Below are 23737 nucleotides of genomic sequence, written 5' to 3' on the forward strand. Positions count from 1 at the left end.
TGCTTGGATTATGGTAGCGCTACTCCTACTAGGTGTAGCTTGGGTGGCTTGCTCACCACCATTTTCTATTGGTTACTGGTTTCTCTCTGGTGGTTGTCGGCTTGCTATGGTGGTGCGGTTTGTGGCTGTAGGATTGTTCGGCACATATCTGTTAATAGTGTTAGGGTTTCCTAATGTTGTGTTGTGCTTTGTGGGCTTTTGCCTTTTGTGGGCTTTTTGCCGTTATGTGGGCTCTTGGCCTCTATGTGGGCTCTTGGCCTTTATGTGGACTTAATACTTTTATGTGTGCTCTATGCATTTTATTAGTTTTATTTGTAGTGGGCTCTGTCTGTTTGTATTTTATTTTGTGTGTAATCAATTATTTGAGTACATTTTGATGTAATATGACTTTGGCCTTCTATTTAATGAAACTCGATTTCCACAAAAAAAAAAAAAAAAACCTTGAAAATGTAAGGAATATGCATTTAAATTGTATTTTTCAATATAATCCAATTTGACTTGTTTTGATGAAAATGTATAGAATTTACTTACAACCATATATTTAGATTTCAAATTATCCAATACAATACAAGTTCATTAGAATTCAATCATAGCTAAGAAAATATAGCAAATTCGCATAAAATTTAATATGTATTAAATTGTGAATTCAATATAATCAAATCCAATCGAAGCTGGTGATCCACAAATAGATGACATGAGTTGGAATTGAAAACTATTGGAAAATTATGACACATGAACTTCTTGAAAATGTTCAATAAGTGTAGCTACTACTCAATTCCAAACTCATGGACAACGTTTGACAAGTGCTGAAGGTGTAAACATTTTATACCCAAAAAAAAAATTGTTAACCTTCTATGAACTTCTTGCTTTATTTGGAGTAATTTTCAGCTCAACTAACACCTCATGTTTTTTACCCAAAACAAAAAAAAAACAAAAAAAAAAGTTCAACAATTGAAAGAGATTCAATGCATATCATTAAACTTCATTTAAAAAAAAATATAAAGTATGATCCATAATAATTACTAAATACTCAATATTTATCTTACATGGTATTCTCAAATAAGGAAAAAAAAAAGATTGATAGCTGTTGATTAAAAAAAAAGAGAGTCTAATATAGTAATATATATATATATATATATATATTTTCATACAATTGACATAAGATTTAACTAACTCATCTGCACGCGCTTCAAGGCTTGCGAGAGGCTTTTTTTAAAAAATTTAAAATTTTATTTTAGAATTAAAAAAGATAACAGGTAGTTGTGTTTCATAAAAATAGAATTTAATTTTTAGTTTTTTTAAATACGAAAAAGTGTGAATTTACCATATTATTTTCATTTAATTAATAATTTTAATTCTTAATATTTGCATTAACTAAGGGCATTTATGGTATTTTGAATGTTTTCTCGTTCTATTCCTTTTGCAACATTCTCAGTCTTTTGATATATATATATATATACTAGCCTCTTTGCACGCGCTTCCGCGCATGCGAGAGGTTTTTTTTTAAAAAAATTAAATTTATTTTAGAATTAAAAAAGATAATGGATATTTGTGTTCCATAAAAATAGGACCCATTATCTGAATTTTCTTTTAATTTTAATTTTTTTAATACGAATAATTGTGAATTTACCATATTATCCTCATTTAATTAATAATTTCAATTCTTAATGTTTGCATTAACCAAGGGCATTTTCTGGTATTTTGAATGTTTCACCATTCTCTGCCTTTTGCTTTATATATACTAGCCTCTTTGCACGCGCTTCCGCGCTTGCGAGAGGTTTTTTTTAAAAAATAAGTAAATTTATTTTAGAATTAAAAAAGATAATGGGTAGTTGTGTTCCATAAAAATAGGATCCATTATCTGTTTTTTTTTTCTTTTAATTTTTTTAAATATGAAAAAGTGTGAATTTATCATATTATCCTCATTTAATTAATAATTTGAATTCTTAATGTTTGCATTAACCAAGGGCATTTTCTGATATTTTGAATGTTTCACCATTCTCTGCCTTTTGCTTTATATATATAGATATATATATATATTCAAGAAATAAATTAAGAAAAGATAATATGGATAGTTATGTTCCATAAAAATAGAACTTATTATCTGATTTTGTTTTTATTTTTATTTTTTTAATATAAAAATATACTATATCTTTATTTAATTAATAATTTTAATTCTTAATATTTGAATTAATCAAAAGTATTTTCTAATATTTTGAATGTTTTACTTTATAAATATAGATTCAAGAAATGAAATTTGATTGGCATAATAGGAAGAAATACAAAACGAAAGGATTTGTATTTGTTTTGTCCAGCAAAACCCGTTTCTAGAGGTTTCAACCTTCCAACGAAAAAACCCGATGCGCCCGCCCTCTAATTTTGCGCCACCAGAGGAACCCCAAAAACCAGTCGTAGTTGTATTTGCGGGGTTTTGGCTCTCGTTTAAATACTGGTGCCTGCTGTCTTCAACCAGACGCTACGTTTCCTGCACTGATCCCATTTCAAGCTTTCAACTTTCTCACATTGACGGACAACCTGTCGCAAGGCAGTTGAAATTTCTTAGTGTTAGTTAACGGTCGCTTCTGGCGTTAGGATGGCGGAGAAGCAGCTGATCGTCGCCGTTGAAGGCACCGCGGCCATGGGGCCCTACTGGTCAACCATTATATCTGATTACCTTGATAAGATAATCAGGTAGGAACTTCTCATACTCAGTGTATTCTTTTGTTGATTTTGATTTTGATTTTTAGTGATGTTAGGGTTTTGGTTTGTTTGCTTATCTGTTTTTGGTTTGTTTGGTTGCTAGGAAGTTGTGGGAAAGAGGGAAATAAATTTTTAACTTTTGCGACTGTCACTCTTAACTACAAGATTTTACCTTTTCGTTTATTTTTATTGGAGGGGAAATGTTTATGGCTCTTTTATGTGATGTATTAGTTTGTTTCCGGCTGGGTTTGGTGGCTTGGAATTGAACTTAAATTGCAATTTTACTTTTGTACTTGAAGACGCTGCATTTCAATCTGATATTGGTTATGTGGAGTAGTGTTTGGGTAACTCGAATCATAGAGTTTTGGTTTAATTTGGAATTCTTTGGCCGGCTATAGAAGTACCTCAGAAAACTGGATCAGTGAACCACAAAATGTCCAATTTCTAAACCCTTATACTGTTGAAACCATATGCAGCCTTGCTATATTTCTACAATGTACGAGGTTTGATTTCGTACAACTGATGGAAACTGAATTATATATATAATTAACTAGTTAGAAGTTGTCAGCGGTGATGATCTGCAAATGTTGAACTGTTGCTTATCGGCATGTGGTGGAAAATAAGTCCTATAATATCAAATAGATATTTTCCATATATCATGATGAACTTCCATCCAAATTATGCACAATACAAGAGGTTTAATGAGTTGACTCTTGGTTATTATAGAAATTTATGCTTTAGGAATATATAGCATACCTATTGGCTATAGCATAGGCTATAAACCTCTCATATTTACATTTTAGGTTTTTACATTGAATAACTGGTTGGCTTACTTTTCGCTTTTGATTCATTTCTGAACTTAATAGTATCGTGTTTGAGCAAATAAATTCAAACATTCTGGGTTTCCTCTGGTGGTGAAATAAAGGAGAGAGGATAAATCCTCAGACATCTTGAAGCGGGGTGTTATGCTCTAGTTGATTTGATTTTTAGGGTCAATGGTGGATAGTTAGTTTGTCTTTTACAGAGTTCCACACAGACGTGTCAATAACTAGAGAAAATAAGTGCATACGTGCTTGTCAGCGAGACTAATCGATATCCCCGAGGTTGCCAGTGTGATCTTTAAAAGAGGATTCCCATTTCTGTCACAGAGAAAATCCTAATGGCTGAGAAACAACTGATCATCGCTGTTGAAGGGACTGCAGCCATGGGTCTCTTTTGGGAACTCATTGTTGTAGATTATTTAGAGAAGATTGTGAGGTCCGCTATTTAAGTTCTAACTCATTCTTCTATTTTTCTTCGCTTCCGTTTTGTCATAGCTTTCCCTAGAGGGTTGCATAAATGATGAAATTTTATCATGCCTTGCCGCTTACAGTTTCATTTTCTTGCACATGGAAAACTTTTTAAGTTGTCCTTGAGAACTCTAAAAAAAGTTAACAAGTGCCCAGCTTTAACAGCTTCAATTACAGTTCATATTAGGAAGCTTAACTAGGTTCATTAATTATATTCCTGTGCATAGAGCCTTATATGAACTTTCAATATGTCATTGCCTTTTCTCGTTACATGTTGGATCATAAACTTGAATGGCATTTTATGCATTACTATATCTGTATGCCAGTTCTGATTTAGTTTTTTCATGCAGGTGTTTTTGTGGAAACGAGTTGAGTGGGCAGGTATGCGCCTTTTTTCAATAAATTTATTATTGTCTATGTTTATGATTCTGTATCAGAAAGGCATTTGTCAAGAACTGCTAATTGTTCATGCAAAAGCTATTTTCTGAACATGTGCCCATATAATGTTTGGCATTCCAGATAATGCATTTTAGTGTTGTCCAGTTTCCTTTGCAGGATTCAATTTTTTGTAATGTTGTATTAACTTTTCTCACTTTCTGCTCATCATGCCTTATTTATGAATTATTTATCAAACCGTAGACGTCTATAATCTAACATTTCACTTTCAGCTAGCATTATGAATTCCCTCTGTAAGATTTAGTTCTAGCTTGCTAGCCTTTTTCTTATTTACGAGATATTTTGCTTTTGAGATACAGAAGCCCTCTACGTCTACGGTTGAGCTCTCCCTGGTCACCTTCTATACTCATGGATCGTATTGTGGTATGTAGTTTTCATTCGTCTTAATCCTTGTTATCCAATTATGACCTCTCTTGTTACTTTATTACTTCGATCTGGGGTCGACAACAAATTCTGAGGAATTAAGATGCTGGCTAGCAGTCCTACATCCTCGTACTAACAGGATTCAATCTGACACTAAGTTGAATAATTCTTTGCAAAGTTAAGCTGGAAATATTGTTCAAGGTTTACAAATTATTGCTTGGTGATTTTCACATCATACTTTATGGAATGATCCCTTTGCAGTGGTGGGTTCTCAGTGGATTTAGGTTAAAGAATAAAATCATACCAATGCAGTTGTTCTTTGTGCATAATACCACCTGGAAGACATCAATTTGTTTGAATTGAGTGCCTTGTCTACTTTTGTGAACTTTATGTTGAAACACAACGAACTACACGACTTCAAGAAGTACATTTTCCAGTTCCCCTTAGAAAATGGAAGTTTTTCTGGTACAATTATCACTTATACAACAGTAACGTGCCTGCGATGTTATGAAGCTTCCATTTCTTCTAGATAATATGCAGGAATTTCCATGTCTTTACTGTAACTTGCTTTAGCTCAATATCTTTTTATACTTGCACAACCTTTTATGCAGGTTGCCTGGTACAACGGAGTGGCTGGACAAGGGATTTAGATCTATTCTTACAGTGGCTTTCAGCTATACCCTTTTCTGGGGGTGGTTTTAGTGATGCTGCAATTGCGGAAGGGCTTTCTGAAGCTCTAATGGTATGTTGTTTCAGTCAGTCCATGTATTTTGCTTATCCATACATATAATTGTCTTTGTTTTTTTTTTTAATAAAAAAAAAAGTGAGTCAAAATTTATATCACAATGGCTTCCATCTATACTGGTGACTATTTATATCACAATGGCTTCCATCTATGGAAAGAATGTGGAGAAGTGAGTTAGATTAAATTACAAGTTATAACTTACAGCTGCTGTGGATCTACTTCCGATTTTGCACAGATTTTAAGTTAAAAGATCATAAGCCTTTTGGATCATTATTGACTGCAGTTCTTAAGGTTACATTTTAAGCCTAACATTTACTATTCTTCTGCTGTGTAACTCAGATGTTCCCTACTGTTCAAAATGGAAACCAAAATCAACAAAATGTGGATTGTCAGAAGCATTGCATACTTCTTGCTGCTAGTAACCCTCACCCCTTGCCCACACCAGTGTATCGACCACAAATGCAAAATTTGGAGCAGAATGAAATTATTGACTCACAAACAGAAAACCGTCTTTATGATGCTGAGGCTGTTGCTAAATCATTTCCACAGGTAGTTTTTTGTTTAGTTTAATGGTGGCTGTTCCTTTTTCTCATGAGGTTGAACATCATCAGTACTGATCCCTTACTTTTCCATCCAGTGCTCTGTTTCGATGTCAGTCATTTGTCCAAAACAGCTACCTAAACTCAGAGCAATTTATAATGCGGTATGCTGATAGTTTGATTCTATTTCTTATTTTTTGTCCTCATATATTATACCCTTGACTATTTTTTGTTTTTTGCTAAATCAACGTCTTAACGATCCTTTCTTTATTTTCCTTAGTGCTCTATTTGAGCCTTACACCTTTATGTTGCTAAACTCTAAACTTAATTGCTTAGACTATCCTGAAAGAAAATATAGCTTTCTTTGGTTATACGTTTAACTACTGTCTAATTATGTTAATTAACCTGCAAAGAAGAATGTTTGATCTGATACAAAAGAGAGGTGACATAATTATTGCCAGACTGATATTTTGTTTCCTATGGTTTAAAATCACTAGAAGTTGGCATGATAGAGACCACTTTTCCAATGCAGGGAAAGCGCAACCCCCGGGCGGCAGACCCACCAATTGATAATGCAAAAAACCCCCAGTTTCTTGTTTTAATCTCAGAGAACTTTTTGGAGGCCCGTGCTACTTTAAGTCGTCCTGGAAGTACAAATTTGCCCTCGAATCAGAGTCCTGTGAAAATGGACATAGCTCCTGTTGCTTCAGTTACAGGGCCGCCTCCAACTTCTGTGCCATCTGGTTGTTTTTGCAGTCAATATGCTGCTCCCTTTCTAAACGTGTTAGATATTGAATATCATGTATTTTTTTATAGTGCAAAATATCTGGTTTATTTTTTATTTTTAATGAAAGAACTTAATGATTTCTTTCCAAATATACATTTGATTTTATTCTTGCTCTTATCTTTCAGTTTTAATGATCAATGCGTCAAAACCAATGTACTTGCAGTTTTTATTTTATTTTTATGTATAAGAGTACTTGGCTCATCGTTATGAACGCCTCACAGATGAACATAATAAGTGGAAATGTTTGCAATTCATGGGATAAAAGTCTCTTTCCGGTTTGAATTAATCAATTAAGTTTGTTATGGTTAGGTTGTTCATAATTTTTTCATGGTTAATTCTTGCTTATCCTGCTTTGTTGAAGACTTACCCCCCTTTTTTTGGTTTACTTTCCAAATTAGTGAATGGATCTGTTATGAATCGGCAACCAGTTGCTGTTGGAAATGTGCCTCCTGCTACTGTAAAAGTTGTAAGATTTGTTATGCACCCATTTGAGTTTTATGCTTTGTGCTGCGAGGGTTGTTTTTTTTGTTCTGTTGTGTTGATTTAAATTATGCAAGTTGTCATAGACTTCTGATATAATTTGTTTAGGAGCCAAGTACTGTAAGTTCCATGGTAGCTGGACCTGCGTTTCCACATATTCCATCTGTCCGTCCTCCTTCCCAAGGAGTCCCAAGCTTGCAGACTTCTTCACCATCTTCTGCTTCTCAAGAGATGACCACAAATAATGAGAATGTGCCAGATTTGAAACCTGTCGTGAGTGGTGTGACACATCCCTCACGTCCTGTCGGTAGCATCCTCAACAATATCTCTCAAGCACGCGTGATGAACTCAGCAGCCTTAACTGGAGGAACTTCTATAGGACTCCAAACTATGGGTCAAAATCCTATGGCCATGCATGTATCAAACATGATATCTAGTGGAATGGCATCTTCAGTGGGTGCTGCTCAAAACGTGTTTTCATCTTCAGGGTCTGGCACTCTTACACAGGTTGCACAGAACTCAGGTCTTAGTTCATTTACTTCAGCTAATTCTAATGTGTCTGGAAATAATAACCTTGGGATTTCGCAACCAATGAGTAACCTTCAAGGTGGTGTTAGTATGGGTCAATCTGTACCTGGCATGAGCCAAGGAAATCTCTCGGGACCACAAATGGTTCAAAGTGCAATTGGCATGAACCCTAACATGATGAGTGCCCTTGGTTCATCAGGTTCCTCCTCTGGAACTGGTACCATGATTCCTACTCCAGGAATGCCTCAACAGGTGCAAGCTGGGATACAGTCACTTGGTGCAAACAATAGTTCAGCACCTAATGTACCGTTGTCACAACAGACATCAAGCGCTCTGCAATCTGCACAATCCAAATATGTGAAAGTCTGGGAGGTAGGTTTAGTATATTTTTTTGGAAAATATTTGAGTTGGGCTTTTGTGAGATAGAATATCAGGGAAAATTTATAAGAGGGTTGGCTCTTGTTTACTGTGGAATTCTGCAATCAATTATATTTGAATGATCTAAACACATGCAGGGAAATTTATCTGGGCAGAGACAAGGGCAACCTGTATTTATCACGAGATTAGAGGTTTGTTCTCAGATGCACATGGACTTCTTTTTAATTTTATACTTGTTTTTAGGATTCTACTTTTTCCCCCTCTAATAAAGTTTGCTCTCTTGTAGGATGTTCATATGCTTTTATGTGCTTTTACTTAAAGTTGTTTTGGGAAAATTACAGATACACCCCATGTGGTCTGACATTTTGTGACTCTCATACTTCTGTGGTTTTCATTGCACATAATCATTAATTTTGAGAAGAAAAAAAATGAAGCATGTGTGTGGCTCTGGCACATGAGAATTTTCAGGATGTTTTCATAAAAATTGGGTTTTGAAAGACCATATGCCCATCCTTTTCTTCGTCTTTGATTTCCATCAACTCCACTCTTCACCCAAAACTCCACTGCCAAACTATCAAAACAGAGAAACGCAAACTCCAGATTTCCATAGAATCAAAGCCAATGTGTCTATCATGGATAACCATAGGTTTTCTATGTGTTCCCTTGTGATTGTGCTTTTGAGTGATTTATATTACAAAATTATTATGCATTTGGTGCCAGAGAAGGAGAGAGAGAGAACAATAATTGCAGAGAACAAAAAAAGTGGATATTTAGGGCCTAACCAAAGGGGGTTTATTTGTAATTTTCCCATTTATCTTTTACAATATTAGCAGTTACTCAATTATTTACTAAAATCCCAAATGCTTCTTTGTCAGGGTTACAGGAGTGCTTCAGCTTCTGAGACGTAAGTTGGGGGAGTGCTCTATTTTCTTTGCCAAATAATGTCAATGGAATATAATCAATGGTTTAAAGTTTCTATCTTTAACACAAATTTATTTATTTTTAGGAAAAAAGGTCTACTACTATTGGTTAAAATAAAAAGTTAGTGAACTGAGTTTGTACTCAACTTGATTTCATGCACCTTTACTAGGCAAAAATAGATGATCTGAGAGTGAGTGTGTTTTCTCAAGTTACCTCCATTCTTAGAATTCTGTTGATCTGAGAGTGGTTGCTATAAGTTTTGATCAGAACTCTTTAGTTGGGCTGGCCTTGTTGGATGGTGCTTTACTGCACAATAAAGTGTTATAATTATGGTAAAACATAATGTCATTGGCATTATCTTTTACCTATATTGATCGACCTGTGTTTTCTCACTCCTCAGGCTTGCAGCAAACTGGCCACCGACAATGCAAATAGTCAGGCTCATATCTCAGGACCACATGAATAACAAGTAACTTCTGTTATTGAAAGATTTCCCTCTTGTATTTTATATATTTATGTGTATTATTGTCCTGTAGTTGTTATACTCCTCAGTCTTCTTGATTTCATCAACATTTATAATTTCAGGCAATATGTTGGAAGGGCAGACTTTCTTGTTTTTCGGGCAATGAATCAGCATGGGTTTCTTGGGCAGTTGCAAGAAAAGAAGCTTGTAAGATGCTTACTCTCTCTCCCTTCCTTTATATATATTTCTTCCTGTAAGTGTAGCCAACATATTCCAATTTGATTTTCTTCACAAAATTTTTGACTTTCATCATTCATGCTGCACTTTCTTTTTCAAGCCCTTTTTTAGTTTTTTTAGTTTGGGTTTTTGGGGGGTGAGATAGAGTGAACCACATCTATACTTTTTGAATGAGGGGACTTCACTTTTTCTCAAGTCTCGACATTGAAAAACTCTCCTTATTGCTATTCAATTACTTACAGCTTCCACTTTATCCCTTAAGTTTCTCATCCACTTGTCCAATGATCATGCTCTTTCATTTATATTAACCTAATCATCATTATTAGCCCATGCTTTGTGAGATTCTCATATGAACCTAGATAATTATTTAATCAAACTCAATAACCTCCAAATGCTGTGATAAACTATATTCCATTTGTGTTATTTATGCATTTATTTGGGTGAATAATGGTCAGCTTGAAGTGGGGTTAATTTGGATTCTGTTCTCATCCTTGTGAGGCTTCAGTAACAAAGCTAGTTGGTGTCTTCTATTTTATTTGACCTTTTATAATAGTTTTCCTCTGAATGTAAATATGAAATTGAGTTCTTTCCGATAGATTTTTTTTTCCTCAAAAAGCTGGTTCCCACTTTTTTCAGTGTGCTGTGATCCAATTGCCCTCTCAGACACTACTGCTCTCTGTTTCTGACAAAGCTTGCCGCTTGATTGGAATGCTTTTTCCTGGGGTGAGATTGCCATTCTTATTACTGCTGATTGTGATTACTTATTATTTATTTATTTTCCAAATAAAGTTTTAATAGCCACCAACTCTGAGCTTGCAAGTCCACAAAACATATGTAAGGTACCTCCAGTATTAAAAGCAACCTGCAAAATGAACCTTGTATTTTGTGAAGATTGTGGGGGATAGATTAAAGAGCTTTGTAGCAGCCTGTACAAGGTGCTTTTAGTTCTGAAGGTTCCCTGCATATCCCTCAACTTTTGTTTTAATTTTTTCCAATTTTGAAATGGAGGCCTGTGGGGGTTCTCCAAAATGAGGTTGTGGCACGGCATTGTAACTTTCTTATAACCTGGTTCTTTTAAAGCTAAGTGTACCGTCGGTTCAGGATATGGTTGTGTTTAAGCCACAAGTAGGTGGTCAGCAACAGCAGCAGCAACAAATGCAACAGCAGCAACCACAACAGCATCCACAGCTACAGCAGCAGCAGCAGCAGCATCCACAGCTACAACAACAACAACATCCCCAGCTTCAGCAGCAGCAGCAGCAGCAGCAGCTGCAACAACAGCAACAGCATCCTCAGATGCAACAACAGCAGCAGCAGCAGCAGCATCCTCAGATGCAACCACAACAGCAGCAGCATCCTCAGATGCAACCACAACAGCAGCAGCATCCTCAGATGCAACAACAGCCGCAGCAGCATCCTCAACTGCAACAACAGCAGCAGCAGCACCCTCAACTGCAACAACAACAGCAGCAGCATCCTCAACTGCAACAACAGCAACAAATTCCACAACTGCAGCAACAACAGCAGCAGCAGCAACTTCCGCAGCTGCAACAACAGCAGCAACTTCCACAGCTGCAACAGCAGCAGCTTCCGCAGCTGCAACAGCAGCAGCTCTCACAGCTACAATCACAACAACAGCTTCCACAATTGCAGCAACTGCAGCAACAGCACCAACAACAGCAGTTGGTTGGGACAGGAATGGGTCAAGCTTATGTTCAAGGCAGGTCGCAATTAGTTTCACAGGGACAAGTTCCCTCACAAGGGTCCAATATGCCTGGAGGGGGCTTTATGGGTTAAACAAACAAGAGCTTCGACTTATTACAAATACTTGTAGACTGGCATGTGAAGAACTTAATTATCAGCCAAGTATAACCTAAAATTATCACAGTTTTACTTATTATTTTTAGAGGTCTCTCTTCTTAAATGAGAATTTATACCTTTACACATCTTGCCATAGCTCTTTACCAATACCTAATCCTGGTTAACCGGGCAAGTTTTTATCCCATGAATAAGGCCATAGCCTTTGAATTATGCAGAAATTTAGTGTGGGTGCGTTATGTCTTTCCTAAGCCAAATTTTTGGTGTACTTGTTTGATTTGTAATCACTATTTACACCCTCACACGCATACACATATCAAGAAAGAAGAAGCTTATTGAACATCGTGTGAACTTGTTGGTTCAACATGAATGAAAGTTGAAACCTAGTTGCATTTCTAATATCATTATCATAATTTTCTGTGATATATGTGTGACGTTGAGTTAGCGTAAGATTAAACAAAACATGATAATTAACCTTTAATTTTGTGGTAATCAGTGGCTAGCAGTCACCTCCGGGCGTGTAAAGTGACTGGGGACACTTTAAAAGAAGAGCAGAATTAGACACCACCAACTACCCATGAAGAAGAGCATCCTTGGTCTTTAATCATTATCCCTCAAACTATGTCCTCTTCTCTTTATAAAGCCGTAATGTTATATAATTGTACTGATTGAATTTAAGGTGGATCCATTCACCCACTAACAAATTTTTATTTTTATTTTCCATCATTGGTTCAATACTCGGAATATAAATAAAATAATTGTATAAGAGGAACTTTCCATAAAGAAAATTGACAGGGGAGCTTCATGATGCTTGTCAAAATGGGGTCCTCCTCAGATTCCTTTATTTCAAACATTAAAGTGGGTGGAGTAAAATCACAATCCTTAGCTTCAGTAAAACACTACATAATTTTAAGTGGGGAGTTAACATCTTTTGCAAAGTATGCAAGGGTCTTTACTGCTTTTCCTATATGATTTGCTCATCTGATCAGTCTTGAAAAGCACAAGTCCCAGTGGAAAGCAACAAAAATAAATATACACAAGTGGGGCAAAGCAATGTATATATCCCACATTTCTTTTTATGTTCCATCCTCAATTTTGGGTCATCAACCGCTATATACATACATGATGACGATCACTCAACTCCCACATTGAAAGTGTTTCTCTGTCTCCTTTGCAAAAGAAAGAAGAAAAAATGGTTACAACTTCTCCTCCTCCTCCTCCTCCTCCTCCTCCAAAGGTGAGCATCAGTCACCATTCTTTACTCTACTCACACAAAACAGTACTAGACTACTAACTAACTAGCTTTACAATTTTTTTCAATCTTAGCTCTGTTTGATTTTGATTTTGGTTTTATCATTTATATGTTCCGAACTCTGGCAGGAAGTTGTTTCAGACGAAAAATGGAAGGAGGATCAGGACACCACTCGCCGAGCCAAATGGTGGTACTCTACCTTTCACACCGTCACTGCCATGATAGGTGCCGGTGTTCTCAGTCTGCCTTATGCCATGGCCTACTTAGGATGGTACAAAAAATACCTCAAATTACCAAAACCAAAAAGAGACAAGTTGTCCCTGTAGTCGTAGTTATAGACTAAACCACTTTTCTTCCTCCTTTTTGTTTTTTGGGTTTTGTTTCTTCAGGGGTCCGGGGACAATGGTGTTGGCAATATCATGGTGCATGACCTTGAACACAATGTGGCAGATGATACAACTCCATGAATGTGTCCCGGGGACTCGGTTCGATCGATATATAGACCTGGGTCGACATGCCTTTGGACCAAAACTGGGGCCATGGATTGTGCTTCCACAGCAGCTAATTGTTCAGGTTGGGTGTGACATAGTGTACATGGTTACCGGGGGTAAGTGTCTAAAGAAGTTTGTGGAGATGGCCTGTACCAACTGCACACCCATCAAGCAATCATACTGGATTGTCATCTTTGGCTCTCTCCATTTCTTTCTTTCTCAGCTTCCTAATTTCAACTCCGTAGCTGGTGTTTCTCTAGCAGCTGCGGTCATGTCACTAAGGTAATCAGTTTCTTAATTCTTTCTCTAAGTTGGTTTTCTGGTTTTGTTTTAGAACAACAATTAGAGCAGTCAGTCAAGTCACCCTTTCTAAAACCCTATTAAATTTGCCTCACTTAAAAAGAGAAACCTTAGAAGGCAAGTTAACAAACTTGCTTAATTAACTATAATTTGGTTGATTAATTTGCAGTTATTCAACTATAGCCTGGGCTGGTTGCTTAAGCAAAGGTCGGGTTGAAAATGTAAGCTACGCATACAAGAAAACGAGCCCAGCAGATTACATGTTCAGGGTGTTCAATGCGTTGGGTCAAATCTCGTTTGCATTTGCAGGGCATGCAGTGGCCCTTGAAATTCAAGCCACAATTCCATCAACTCCCGAGAAGCCTTCAAGGATACCCATGTGGAAAGGTGCTCTCGGAGCCTATTTCATCAATGCCATTTGCTATTTCCCAGTGGCCCTTATTGGGTACTGGGCTTTTGGTCAAGATGTTGATGACAATGTGCTCATGGATCTTAAGAAACCTTCATGGCTCATTGCTGCTGCTAACTTAATGGTCGTCGTCCATGTCATTGGCAGCTACCAGGTCAGACTGCTGACTCACCACTCTGCTCTCAGCACTTAGCAGCTTAATTAAGTAATAATATGAGAGAGAGTTACCTAATTAAGGTTAAGGATGTAATGTGACTAATTTGAAGAAGAACAAAAAAAACTGTGCAGGTTTATGCTATGCCTGTTTTTGACATGCTGGAGAGCTTGATGGTGAAAAAAGTGAACTTCCCACCAGGAATTGCACTCAGACTAATCACAAGATCAGCTTATGTTGGTGAGATTAATTCCCCATTTTGGCTCTGATTTAAGAGACAGAGAGTGATTAATTTTGTTATTTGTGGTTGATTAAAACTTTAATATGTTGCAGCATTTACATTATTCGTTGGAGTGACCTTCCCTTTCTTTGGGGACCTGCTTGGTTTCTTTGGTGGATTTGGTTTTGCCCCCACTTCATATTTCGTAAGCCTCTCTCGCTAAGATTTCATTTCTTAATCTTTTAATTGTACAACAACTTCCTGAATTGAGCATTTTTCTTTCTTACAGCTTCCTTCTATAATGTGGCTGATCATTAAGAAACCACAGAGATTCGGCCTCCAATGGCTCGTCAACTGGGTAAGCCAAATATATATATACACAAAGAGCCTTAGTTGAGGGATCCTTCAAATAAGCTTATTTATTGCATGACAATATATATATATATGCAGATTAGCTAGCTGGATTAATTTGCATGACAATATATATTTTAGTGCTGAGTTTGTGTTTGAAATTTGCAGGCTTGCATCTTCATTGGAGTGTTCATCATGTTGGCGTCCACAGTTGGTGGCTTCCGGAATATCATCACTGATGCTTCTACGTATCGTTTCTACACATAATTAATTAATGAGAGGCGAATGTTTATTATGTCATTAATTGGACCAAAAGTATGTATTATTATCATGTTGAGGATAGACTTACTCTTGTACGGCCTAAAATGTTATGTCATCCTCTTCCTTCACCGATCCTTGAATCCTTCCTTCCTATCTACCTACCTGCCAAGCTACCAAGCAATTCGTTCGGTTGTTCATTTACCTGACCAGAAGCAATTTCAAGTCATAATACTTTTTGGTTTTGGATTAACTTTTAGCGAGAGCTACACGTTAAAGTTTCATGAAGAAATTGAGGCAGCAACAGTCATATACCACATGAAAAATTGCTCCTTTTATATTACATTGATGCAATTCTTAATGAAACAAACCTCTCTTGCAATATCGCTTGTATTTCAAATATCGCTTGTATTTTAAATTTGAAGAAAAAAAAACAAACACCAACAACAACTTCTTTTGTTCTTGAACGAAGCTTAAAATACCAGAAAAACCACATTCTCATTAAAGCCCAAGGAAAAGGAGGTTGTAATAGATTGGACCTCAACAGTCATAAGAAGCCCATTTAAAATTTGGTTTAGAAACAAACAAAATCATACTAATCATTTTTTTATCCAATGAAAATATGGTTTACCTAAAAACTAAAATGAAGTTCGATAGTTTATGCAATACGTAGGGAAAAGATTAGTACCTGAAATTACCAAACATCATTTTTTTATTTTCGGAAACACCCGTGACCTGGCTGGTTGCCACTTGGTAGAAATTCCTGTCGTTCACATTCACATTTTTCAATTATAAATAAGATTATTCATTCAAAGGAAGGACGAAGGAGAAAAAAGAAAGAAAAAAAAAATCAGCTTTGTTCGTACTTGGCAGGGCTCAAAACGACGTCTCATGTGAATTGTGAAAACCAGCAGTCCACCTCCACCACACCAGACACACCAGTTCGATCGTTTTCTTGTTATTTCAGTTAGAGACCCAAAAGAGAAAATTCCAATAAATAAATAAACCACCCGACACATTTCACAGAAAGACAAAGAAAGAGAGTCATGGAGACTGCGATATGTGGGAGACTACCTCTCTCTCCCAACCACGTCTTCAATCCTAAACCAGGTTTCTCTTTTTTCCATGAATTCATTCCCTCTTTTTAGATTTTGGGTTTGCATCCAAATCTTTAATTTCGTAAGCTGCTGAGTAGATTTGCTATCTCCTTCAATTTCAAAACTTGATTCTTGTAAATCCTTGTGATTTTCTTTATTGTTTTCTTATTTTTGGATTGAGCTTGTTGCCCTCTACATCTGTTCTATCAGCTTATGAAATTTTTATCCAACACACTTCTCTCCCTTGGGTACCTTTTATTTTTCTGGGTAAAATGGAAGTGTTCCACACTTCTTTTACAGAAAAATGAACTGCCAAGAAAAACCCAAATGATCATGTAGCTATAATTACATATACAATGTATAAGATTAGTTGATGCTGCCAAAGAATTATGTAATTGGTGAGAATTGTATGTGTAAGGGTGCATTTATGTTGTGACGAATCTAAAGTTTTGATTACAAGAAACTTTTAAGCAACAAAATTGAATCAAATTTTTGGTATCTTGAGGAGGTAGGGCAGATTTGGGATTGTCATGTGTAATGCAAGTTAGTTCATTGTGTGCTTGTACATAAACTTGGGTGGGTTTCTTATGTGTTCTGCTTTGAGAGTTGTGGAGTTTCAGTTTTGCTACTGTAAGATCGAGTAATGCAAGTGGCAATTTCTGGATATCTTGCCACTGCCGCCGGGTGCATGTGATGCCACCCACGTGTTGGTTTCCTTAAAATTGTTTAAAGGATTTTGTGCAATTATGGAGATCTAGCATATCTAGGGTTAGAGTGCTTTTGCTGCAATTTCAGTATATTTTATCTTTTCGACCAATTGGAGAGCCAGTTCTAAAGATCTGGGTTTTCAAACTTTGTATATTTTATCTGCGGTGCTTGTAAAATGCACATGTTGTGATGGTTCTGTATTATGTTATCTTCGTATCTTTTTACATCTCTCTGTTTCTGTTTCGATTGCTAAATTACTTTTTCAATCAAAGATTGGTTAGTATGGATAGTGCATTGCTGTAGTGTTGCTTTATCCTTTAAAATGTAGATGCCAGAGTGATTCCGATCGGTGAAATTTTCTTGATAAAATATGTTTAGCAGGAGACAGACACCCTCTTTGTAAAGGACCATGCACCAATCTTGGCATTCCTATGGCTGTATCAGCAACAGGACCTGGTAAAGGAGGAGGGTTGTTGGAAAGGCCAGTTATAGAAAAAACAACTCCTGCGCGTGATTCTGAGTTTGATTTGAGGTATTGGCTCAATTTTAACCTGCTATTTTCTTATATTGTGTACATGGCAATATGGAGTTATATCTTTACACCGTACAAGTGCCTTGTTTAACACTAAAATGCTGCAAAGAGAGTTTACCTGTGTGTATCTTGTTGTGTCAAATGGGAATTAATATAAGATTGTCCAAATTGTTTAGGAAATCAAGGAAAACAGCTCCTCCATATCGTGTAATTTTGCACAACGACAACTACAACAAACGGGAATACGTTGTGCAAGTACTGATGAAGGTTATCCCAGGGATGTCCCTTGATAATGCTGTTAATATTATGCAAGAAGCACACCATAATGGCTTGTCAATAGTGATCATATGTGCTCAGGCGGATGCTGAAGAACACTGCATGCAACTGAGGCACAATGGGCTTCTGAGTTCAATTGAACCTGCAAGTGGCGGCGGATGTTAATGACATGCATGGTAGAACCCAATTGCTGTGAAGAATTGCCTCGAGCTTCAGATGCTGTACATAATCCCAGTGCCCATATTTTTATGAATCTTGGTCATCCTGTGGTCTCATTAAGACAAGAGAGATGGTGGTAAAATAAAAAGTGGCTCGGTTTAAAGTATGAATTTGGACTATTTTCCCGAGTTACAGTGGCCTGCTGCTTACATGGTGCTTTTCTAATTTGGTGCTTTACATTTAATCAACTTGTTTACTTGCTGACCACATTCATGGCACACACTCTCACTGTCGTGAAAAACGTGGTATCTTAAGATTAACACGTGATTATGAGCCTTGTTACAAGGGATTTAGACTGAGTTTAGGTGGAAGTGTGGACTCTCAGATTTTTTACATCTGGTCCGCCAACTGTAATCTCCTTTAACCATGTTGTTCGGTCTTGATTTATGCGTGCTAGTTTAGTTTGTTATTGTGGACCATACTGTGAGCTCCTGTTCTTCCTATTAGTCCAAATTCGCTGTAAAAATTTGGGTGTTTTCATGTTGGTTCCACTCAAATAAATCTGTTCAAATTCATCATCCCAAGTGGATTGTAGGATTTGAATTTGAATTTAGATTTCAAATCTTGATTCACTTGATCGGATTGTCCGAATGCATTTGTATTTGGCAACAGATTCATTGGGATGAGCTAAACAGAGATTACTTTGTGGGTGGATCGACTAGGCAAAGCAGATTGCTTTGGATCTTAAAATCGATGTTCTAAACGCATATATCTATGCTAGTTTATCTACTCAATTTAATCCTCCTTTTTTGGTCGACACCAAACTAATCCTCATATAAAGTAAGGTCAGAACATAATCCGAGTGAATATTTATATAATATAGATATATCAATGTTAATGTAAAATTTATTGGAGTAGCATGCAACAGATTGAGCAGAGATGTTCTCATCAATGATTCCCGAGTGTAACATTGGTTTGGTGTGGATCTTGTAAACAATAACTCTTCGAATCTTAACGTTCATATCTGAGAGGATCTCATCCCTCTAATAAATACTGACGATGCAATGCTTGTAAATGATCCCTTGCACAGTGTGTAGATGTAAGTTTCTTTAAATCATCCTTCAATCCCTGAATCAGCAGATCAGCACAAGGCAGAGTCATCATCAGAAATTACACGTACACGTGCGGCCTGGCAGTATCTAAGACGTGTGTGTGCGTGTGTGTGTGTGTGAGCTCGTGGTATCCAGCATCATGTACTTACTAATCGTTGATCAGACTCTAGTTATCATGCCTCAACTGTTGAAAGGAAGGATTGGATTCCAAAAACAATGAAAAGAACTCCGCCTGATAAAGCAACCTGAAACAAAACAGTTACAACTTACAAGTGGAAATGCTACATATTGCCTAGAGGCCACATATATGATACATAACGATAACTATAATATGTTAAAACCAAAATGGATGTGCATAGAATTACTATTTTCTCAGAGATCTGAGATGCCAAACTCTTTCCACCAAGGACAGCAGCAGTGGTACACAATGCTTGTCCTCTGAAAAAAATTATAATAATAGAGAAAAAAGGGAAGCACAATCAGCACCTAGGACAAAAACAATTAAATAAAGGAAGGAAAGTGAATTCTAAGAATGAGAGTGCATGGTGGTATCTAAATTTGTTTAATCCCCACACCTAAGGACACTAGGAAACAAATGTAGTAGCATAATTATATAACAAATAAGCTTCACATCAGTACATGAACTCACACGGTTGCACCAGCTTATATGACCATTATTGAAGCAAACTGAGAAAGCATAAGGAATAGAATACATAAAAAAAGGAAAAAGAAATCCTATGCTGATAGCCCTTTCCTATGCTGTTTGACAAAAATATTAACCAACAAATAGGCATATGAAACACATATCCAACAATAATACATATCTCGTGTTGTGCCCAGCATTGCCACTTCATGCATATAAAGGTATCAATGTAATACTTATCAGAACAAAATAAATTCATACAGTAAGACTTTTACATATCACTGATCCAAGATGGGCCATTAATCATTCAAAACCATCAGAACACATTCGTCAAAATATGCATTCAAAGACAGACACAATAGTGAAAAGGACAAGACTAAAAACGAAGAAAAATAATAATTGGTCACACTGAAGAGGGAACGAGAAAAGGAAATAAGAGGAAGTCATGTAACAGAACACGATTTCAGAGCATGTTCAATAAATAAAAGGATGGGCACTTACAAGATTCCACCAAGAACCACACCTAATGGATTCTCATCTGCAGCCAGACCGATGGTAGCTAGCTAAAAGGATAGAAGTTCAAAACCAAATCGTGCTGAAGCAACCATCAATAAAACATCTATTCATCAGGGAAAATGCTCACCTGGCTCTTGTCACCCCATTCACCAAAAAAAGTAATGGAAAAGGCCTGCATAATGAGCATGATAGAAGCTGTTAAGTATAGTTATCCATGCAAAAAATTTAATTTCACAATCCTTAGAAAATATAACCTTTAAAAAAATTGGTGAGAAGAACTGCAAGAGAAACGAACGTTTCTGCTTTTTCAAGTCATCATCGTCCTGGGAAGCCAAAAATTTCCACAGATTATTAGAAAAACAAAAAAACACCATGACGAATCTTATAGAACAGTAAATTGCATATTGTATTTCAAGCGACCATGATGAATTGAAAGTTGAAAAACATGGTCACAATCATAAGTGAAATAATGATGTGTGTGTGTGTGTGTGTGTGAGAGAGAGAGAGAGAGAGGGAGAGGGTAGGACGGAATAAGTAGAGCTCATTCAAATGCAAAAGATTATTAAACTGTTGGAGTACCTTACTACTCTTTTTGGTGGCTCCTGCATTAGCCTTAAGATCAGCATCCTAATGACACCGCATGGATGAAGTCAGAAAGGAGTTGAGTTGAATGTAAGATACAAATAAAAATTTGAAAAACCAACCAATTTTGCTTCAACTTCTGCAAACTCATCATCATCCCTGTAGGGTAAACCAGAATTAAACTCCACTACAAGCAGCAAAGCAAAACAATAAAATAAATACCAAAAAGAAAATTAATTACCCATCTTCTTTAAAAGCATCCCATAAGGACCATAGCCCGAACCCAAAGAACAACAATGTTGTTATGTGATGGGACCATTTCCGTGAGAGCTGTGTAATTTAAGATCACAATGTGTTCAGTATTCATATGAGAACAAAGAAGTAATAGAAATATATGACAATCTCAGTCAAACATTTCAGGGTGGCAGAATCAGAGTGCTTACCAGATTTGGAGCAGCCAAACCGACAAGAACAGAAAGAATAGTCATCACCTAAAACTCAAGGAAAATTTGAGATATGTGTGAGGCCTCAAAAAAGAAAAATGCAAGATCCAAAACAACAAAGTAAACATATATGAAGTGGGAAGAAAATGCTTACAATCAGAGCTCCTAGGCAACCAGACAAAACAAGTCTCCTAGGATGGCGCATTGCAAGGATCTTCAAGCAAACATCATACTGTTAGATAACTACACAAAAAATAGTATATGGATAGAATAAAAAGAATTCCGGGCTGTGGTTCTTACTCACGGGACTTTGTAAAGGAAACTCGGGGCACAAATATATACATACAAATATACCATAAGATGCTCAATAAGTTACTAAAAAGTCTTCAACGCAAAAATAGAGGGATGCTTTACAAAACTAATTAGCAGCTCATATAGGTGCTCTGTATTGTCCTTCAGAAGTAGTAAGCTCAAGCTCTGCCCGTATCAAATATGTTCTTGACAGAATTGAATCCAAAATGTTGTATATTCCGAATTAATTCATATTTTCTTCTTGAAGTGCAATTAGATTGTTATTCAAACTTCTAGAATTCAAGCAAACCGAAAGAAAAAAGAAATAAATGTGCAATCGTATAGACTAACCGCAGCTGCGAAGAAGGTCTTGTCGCCGATCTCAGAGAGCACAGTCATGGCAAGTGACTTGGTGAAACCCTAATTAAGGAAAGCATTATCATAATAAGCTAACGCAAATCCAGATTAAAATAAACACGAAGGCGGGTCAATTTAATTAGAGAGACGAATTACCTGCACGACTGTACTCATTTTTGACTGAGTAGAGTCAGATGAGCTGAAGAAGAAGGCAATGGATATTTATGTTCGCAGAGAACCGAGTCAGGGAGTTTGTGACTCGCTCTGACTCTCTCTCTCTCTCTGCCTCTGAAATTTGTGAGTGAGAGCGAGCGAGCGAGAGTCTGTTGGGTTGCTTCGTTGAAGTTTCTGAATCGGGTCAGTCTAAGTAAAAGTATTAGAAGAATACAACGGCACAGCAATAGCAAAAGCTATGTGTTATGTTTGGTGCGTGCGATTTAACCTATTAAAATTGAGGCCAACAAAAGAACTGATGCTTTTTAGACCTCAAAAAACCTAGAGAAAAAGATACTGTTAAAGCGGGTGGGATTTATGGGATGCTCCGGCTCTGCTGATCTAAGATCACTGATATGTAAGTCAATGTTTTTTTCTACTAGACTATACCTCGTTGCCTTCATTTATTTACATCATTCAAAAGGTTTTTTCTTCTCTTGTAAAATTTAAGATAAAAAAGTAATAAGAAGAAATCATCCCTAAAGAAAATTAAAAGATTTCAACTAAAAAATAATAATAAATAAATAAATAAATAGAGGGAATAAAGCTTTCTGGGTTGAGTGGGCACACAAAGCACTATGTACAACTTTGTACCAAAGATATATCCGAATTCTTGGCTCCATTCAAGTCAATTTAATATATTAATTGGGTTATATGAATAATATCACTACACATACTGAATGTTGATTGGTACGAATATAAGAGTTTATCAGTGCCGGAGAGCACAAGGAACCCTAATCCTTGAATTATGCAATGAAGTTGTCAAACTCATCATAGTAGTTGGCGTGCAAGGTTTGTAAGACAAGGAGATAATACAAATTAGACGGTGATTTATTTACTTAATCAAACTTGAAACAAATTAAATCAACATGCTTTAGGCCTCTGCCGTCATTGCCATACATATTCCCTTGTTATTTGGAAACTAATGTAACAGTAACAGAACAAGATTCATAGTAATATTATAATTCCGTCACGCAACGAAGATAAGTTTGTTTATTATATCAGGCCCCCACTTGTTTCATTCGTTGAGCACTGAAACAAAATGCAGAATCTCAATCAAAGTCATTATCCTGAAAAAAGATGCCAACGACATTTGGCAAAAATGCTTCAGGAAATATTACATTAATTAATTCATGGTCAATTGGTAAAGCCAAAACAATGTGCTTCAAGCCCACAATAAAAAAGGGCTGGGCCCAGTTCTTGTAGCCACGCATTTTTGACTTGCGGGCTTGCTAGTCAGTTATGCTCACATCACATTATATCTGTTATTGACTGCAGTATAAAGAATATGAGTTATCCTCTAAAGGATAATGAATTCTATATCATGCAATGTGTATTGATGTTACCTGTAATATGTGTCTTTTGTATATTAAAAGAACAAGAGGTTACATAACTTATTTCTATTTTTGCTTGAAACTCACAATATTCACTTTAAATGTTAGAGGAAACTAAATATAAAAAATACGAAGTGCTCCGACATCGATATTATTTCTAACTTAAATCTTGAATAAATTGACCCATGCTATGTAATTGTGTGAAATATGAGAGCTCAGAGCTCCGACATCGATATTGCCCCCAACTTAACCACTTGTTTAGCAGGTGTGAGGTTTTATACAAAAGGTCTCGATGTTATTAGGAGTTGAATCATTTATCATATGGGACTTTCTAT

The 23737-nt window shown here is 36.4% G+C and overlaps 4 protein-coding genes across 7 annotated transcripts; 3 read left to right on the forward strand and 1 right to left on the reverse strand.

Annotated features, from left to right (window-relative positions):
• LOC109950872 (mediator of RNA polymerase II transcription subunit 25) lies at window positions 2278-11832 on the forward strand. 3 transcript variants are annotated; one of them, XM_020571029.1, is made up of 16 exons: window positions 2278-2691; window positions 4340-4370; window positions 4745-4808; window positions 5420-5550; window positions 5893-6102; window positions 6191-6256; window positions 6625-6835; window positions 7278-7345; window positions 7468-8259; window positions 8403-8456; window positions 9141-9169; window positions 9587-9655; window positions 9772-9856; window positions 10523-10609; window positions 10988-11218; window positions 11249-11832. In XM_020571029.1, the coding sequence occupies exons 1-16, from the start codon at window positions 2594-2596 to the stop codon at window positions 11681-11683; spliced, it is 2661 nt and encodes an 886-aa protein (XP_020426618.1). In that variant the 5' UTR covers window positions 2278-2593; the 3' UTR covers window positions 11684-11832. The 3 variants fall into 3 exon arrangements, with proteins under 3 accessions (XP_020426618.1, XP_020426610.1, XP_020426615.1); XM_020571021.1 differs by having other exon boundaries at window positions 10967-11832; XM_020571026.1 differs by having other exon boundaries at window positions 10988-11832.
• On the forward strand, window positions 12723-15392 carry LOC18789660 (lysine histidine transporter-like 6). The gene is made up of 8 exons (XM_007222104.2): window positions 12723-12941; window positions 13085-13227; window positions 13346-13729; window positions 13917-14310; window positions 14445-14550; window positions 14644-14735; window positions 14820-14888; window positions 15050-15392. Exons 1-8 carry the CDS (start codon window positions 12897-12899, stop codon window positions 15146-15148), a joined length of 1332 nt encoding a protein of 443 aa, XP_007222166.1. The 5' UTR covers window positions 12723-12896; the 3' UTR covers window positions 15149-15392.
• On the forward strand, window positions 15841-18514 carry LOC18788676 (ATP-dependent Clp protease adapter protein CLPS1, chloroplastic). Of its 2 annotated transcripts, none has more exons than XM_020553818.1 (3): window positions 15841-16249; window positions 17323-17476; window positions 17653-18514. In XM_020553818.1, exons 1-3 carry the CDS (start codon window positions 16186-16188, stop codon window positions 17915-17917), a joined length of 483 nt encoding a protein of 160 aa, XP_020409407.1. In that variant the 5' UTR covers window positions 15841-16185; the 3' UTR covers window positions 17918-18514. The 2 variants fall into 2 exon arrangements, with proteins under 2 accessions (XP_020409407.1, XP_007225975.1); XM_007225913.2 differs by having other exon boundaries at window positions 15844-16249; window positions 17326-17476.
• Window positions 18717-22372, reverse strand: LOC18792332 (GDT1-like protein 4). Its single transcript, XM_007223843.2, has 13 exons — window positions 22012-22372; window positions 21850-21918; window positions 21362-21421; window positions 21208-21255; window positions 21006-21094; window positions 20887-20923; window positions 20762-20809; window positions 20437-20505; window positions 20310-20354; window positions 20168-20229; window positions 19389-19461; window positions 19173-19268; window positions 18717-19039 (listed from the first exon to the last, which is right to left on the reverse strand). Exons 1-12 carry the CDS (start codon window positions 22027-22029, stop codon window positions 19197-19199), a joined length of 690 nt encoding a protein of 229 aa, XP_007223905.1. The 5' UTR covers window positions 22030-22372; the 3' UTR covers window positions 18717-19039; window positions 19173-19196.

Source organism: Prunus persica, chromosome G1 (assembly GCF_000346465.2).
Source record: "Prunus persica cultivar Lovell chromosome G1, Prunus_persica_NCBIv2, whole genome shotgun sequence".
NCBI classification, from domain to species: Eukaryota; Viridiplantae; Streptophyta; class Magnoliopsida; order Rosales; family Rosaceae; genus Prunus; species Prunus persica.